The following is a 3,894-nucleotide window of genomic DNA, read 5'->3' as shown; positions in this document are numbered from 1 at the left end:
TTCGTTCACATCTATGGTTGGAAAGATTCAGTACACACTAAACAAGGGTCCCCCCCCATGTTTGTTATAAGTGACCAAAATTACCATTCAATTGGAAGTTTGATGCCACAGCAGTTTAGCAAGCCCAAGTTTGCTTAGCTCTACTTTCATGATACAGAAAATGAAGTCCAGAACCGGATTGATGTAATTGGGTAAGTATGTGGTACTTATGGTATGTTGATATTTTATTGTCTGTATTATATGATTCTTGTCTGACCTGGATTTATGTTGATTTATTTTATTTTTGGGTTAATGTAGCCTGTTTAATCAACCAAGCTATAGATCATACCATTGTCGCCGACCTAACCAGCATGCTTGATTCCCACAATTCTCTTGCTAAGTGCTTCCGATATACTAGGCAAAGGTTCACTGAAGATTCAACGACTCCGCTACAGCTTCGTCTTATCAAGAAGAGGAATACTGATGGTAGAAGATATAATCTACCATCAGCGTCTGAAGTTGCTGCTCTTATTGTAGGTGATTTTGATATCGACAGCCTTTCGAGGGACGTTGTAATTCAGACGCATTCGAACCTTCTGAAACGGATTGATGTTAATCATCCACAGTACCTTGCACTACATAACTTGGGTAAACTTTCTGGATTGTTTTTTCTATCCGGTTACTGTTTAGCCATAAATTCAGACCACTCCATTCAAAAACTTCCGGTCTTCTCCACCTCTTACAGTGTGTTATGCATTTATTTTATTTTCCCTTCGTCATCGTGTCCAATTTGTTTCTAATGTAGCTATGTTGCATTTTTGCTTTTAGGTTTCCAGCGTTCTGTTCATGAGATTAAGTCCATCACGCTTGCCGAAATTGAACAACTCTTGCAGTCGAATGGTAGGAGCCTAAAAGAATTTACTGACATGCCGTTTCCTGATTATGCTGGTTTACCTGAACCTTCCGACACAGTCTTTTCTGATGAGCTCAATTTCGACAGGACATAATTGGCAAGTATCTCCGTGGATTTGGTTTCCCGGTTGAATCGAGACCAGCGCGTTGCGTTTGACACAATAGCAAATGCAGTTCGTCGTGACGCTGGTGGTTTTTTCTTTGTTTGTGGATATGGTGGAACTGGTAAAACCTTTCTATGGAATGCACTGTCTGCTTCAATAAGGTCGAAGGGTGATATTGTCCTCAACGTTGCATCCAGTGGCATTGCAGCTCTGTTGTTGCCTAATGGGCGAACTGCTCATTCACACTTTAACGTTCCGCTCAGTGTTAACCAGGACTCTATTTGTAATATAAGGCAAGGCACACCCCTCGCGCGTCTTATTTCATCTGCAAAATTAGTTATATAGGATGAGGCACCTATGTTAAATAAATTTTGATTCAAAGCGCTCGACAAATGCCTTAAGGATGTTCTTCATTTTGATCGTGGATATAATCCTCATGCTCCATTTGGTGGAAAAATTGTTGTTCTGGGAGGTGATTTCCGTCAGATATTGCCTGTGATTCCTCGTGGTTCCCGGGAAGAGATCGTTCATTCGTGTATTAATGCTTCAAACCTGTGGCAATCTTGCCAAGTGTTGCAGTTAACTGAAAACATGAGGCTGTCCCGTGGTTCACGAGATATCCACGGTGTACAATTGAAGGAATTTGCTACATGGTTGCTTCAAATTGGTGACGGGTTAATCGGAGACAGCACCGATGGCGAATCAGTAATTAGAATACCCGACAACTTGCTGCTTAATATTGAGTCTCCATGTTTGCATGATTTGGTGTTGTTCGTTTATCCTGACATCTTACTCTATTCTTCTAGCGTGGATTATTTTAAGGGTAGGAGTATATTAGCACCAACACTTGATGTTGTAACTGAAGTAAACAATCATGTGATGTCTTTAATCCCTGGCAACGAGAGGGTTTACTTGAGCTCTGATACACTAATTAATGAAGATGGTCACCTGGAATCTGAATTATATACAATGAGCACCGAGTCATTGAATGCGCTAAATTGTTCAGGCCCCAACACCGGTTAGTTCTTAAAATCGGTGTTCCTGTGATGCTTCTTCGCAATATTGACCAATCCAATGGACTATGCAATGGTACGCGAATGCAGGTTAGACGTCTTAGTGACCACATCATTGAGTGCGTCATCTTAGCAGGTCGTAATACTGGTGAAGTTGTCTTTATTCCCAGGATGAACATGTCACCTAATAATGATACATTACCAATCAGGTTTACTCAATGCCAATTTCTGGTTGCTTTTTGCTTTGCGATGACCATAAACAAGTCCCAAGGTCAAACGCTGTCAACAGTTGGCGTCTATCTTCCGAGGCCTGTTTTTACTCATGGTCAGCTTTATGTTGCGCTTTCTCGGGTCAGCATGCATTCTGGACTAAAGATTTTATCTGTTGATTCTAACGGCAAAGTTTCAGATCATACTATTAATGTTGTCTACAGAGAAGTTTTTACTGGGTTGCTACCTAACATTCTCCCTTGATCGGTTTACCTCTCATGTGCTCCTTTTGTAATCTTTTCGGTACGCAGCTCTTTTAACTCTTAAAGAAGAAATAAAAAAATTAACTCTTAATAAATTACATATTAAATATTATTATTTATATAATATATAATTATATATCTATATAATCAATTATTTTTAAAGTAAAAGTCTAGGAGGCCAACAATTTTATTAAATTTTGGCTAGCATGTAACCAGTAGAGAACGGTGAGTCATTGGATGAAATCTCACACCAATTTCCCACCATTAAATCATCATTGATGATTATTTGATGCTGCCAATCACAAACGTTGTTGGCCCCTAGCATTGTTCATTTTTAAATAATTTAATTCGTATTCTTATTGAATAATATTTATTTAAAATTATAATTTTAATGCCCGTGCCAAAGCACGGGAGATAAAAACTAGTTTTCTCTTAAATTTAAGATTAATTTACTTTCTTAATCTTATTATTCACATTGTTCAGTAGTATTATTGTTTATTTATACTTTTTTTTAATTAAATTATTAAAAGTGCAATAAAAAACTAATTCGTCGCACATGGAAATTACCATTTTAATTGTTTCTTTGTTTCAGTATCACTTTTTTGGATTTGAAAGAGAGTGAAAATATCAGGAGAATATAAGCAAACCCATCCAAACCCGTAATTTCTTTCCTCTTTCAACTCTTCTTGTTGTCTCCAAACATGTTTTTCATCTCCCGTTTTTTCTTGCGTGGGTTTTGCATCTTCTTATTGAGACAACAATTATTATCATTGATTGGGATTCATTGTTTGATCATTTAATTTAATGATTTATTTCAAAGTATCAATTAGATTTTCACTTTCTCAAGGATTCACCTCCTCATATCTGATTCAATTATTTTCCTACTCAACTCACTTCAATTATTCTCCTACTTAATTGGTACTCTCCCTTATTATTTTCTTATTTTATTTTATTTAGTTACCTACTTACATCTTTTCGCTTATAGTTTATGCATGTTCAGTTATGTTCTTTTTCCAGCAAAACTTAATTCTTTTTGTCTTACTGGTTATTAAAATTTTTGTTCAAGAACAGAATTTAAAAAAAAAGGTAATGTTTCTCTTACGTCGGTTTCTTGATTTGGTTTTGGATTTGCAGAATTTTCTTAATTTAACTGCACAGATTTTCATGTAGATTAAGTTCTAGATCTTAGAAGTTGCATAAAGTAAAATATTTTTGTTGTGGGAAATGAAAACGGTTAATCTAGGTCTTATCCAATTTATGTATAATGTTGTTCATTGTAAGGGTTGGGATATTCAATGTGAAATTGGTTTCGCCACAGTATTCTAATTGATACTCCGTGATTATATATATGCTTGAACTGAACTAATGGCATAGATACAAGTGTTGCTGTTGGTGGGAAATCATTGTAGAAAC

General features: G+C 36.4%; 1 protein-coding gene across 1 annotated transcript; it reads left to right on the top strand.

Moving 5' to 3' along the window:
- The first annotated feature begins 2,092 nt into the window (after window positions 1-2,092).
- On the top strand, window positions 2,093-2,482 carry LOC140176552 (uncharacterized). Its single transcript, XM_072208076.1, has one exon. The coding sequence runs from the start codon at window positions 2,093-2,095 to the stop codon at window positions 2,480-2,482; it is 390 nt and encodes a 129-aa protein (XP_072064177.1).
- The last annotated feature ends 1,412 nt before the right edge of the window (window positions 2,483-3,894 follow it).

The sequence above is a fragment of the Arachis hypogaea genome, chromosome 2 (genome assembly GCF_003086295.3).
Source record: "Arachis hypogaea cultivar Tifrunner chromosome 2, arahy.Tifrunner.gnm2.J5K5, whole genome shotgun sequence".
Taxonomy (NCBI): domain Eukaryota; kingdom Viridiplantae; phylum Streptophyta; class Magnoliopsida; order Fabales; family Fabaceae; genus Arachis; species Arachis hypogaea.
The sequence above is the reverse complement of the archived record's forward strand: the minus strand, read 5'-3'. Positions and strand labels throughout refer to the sequence as shown.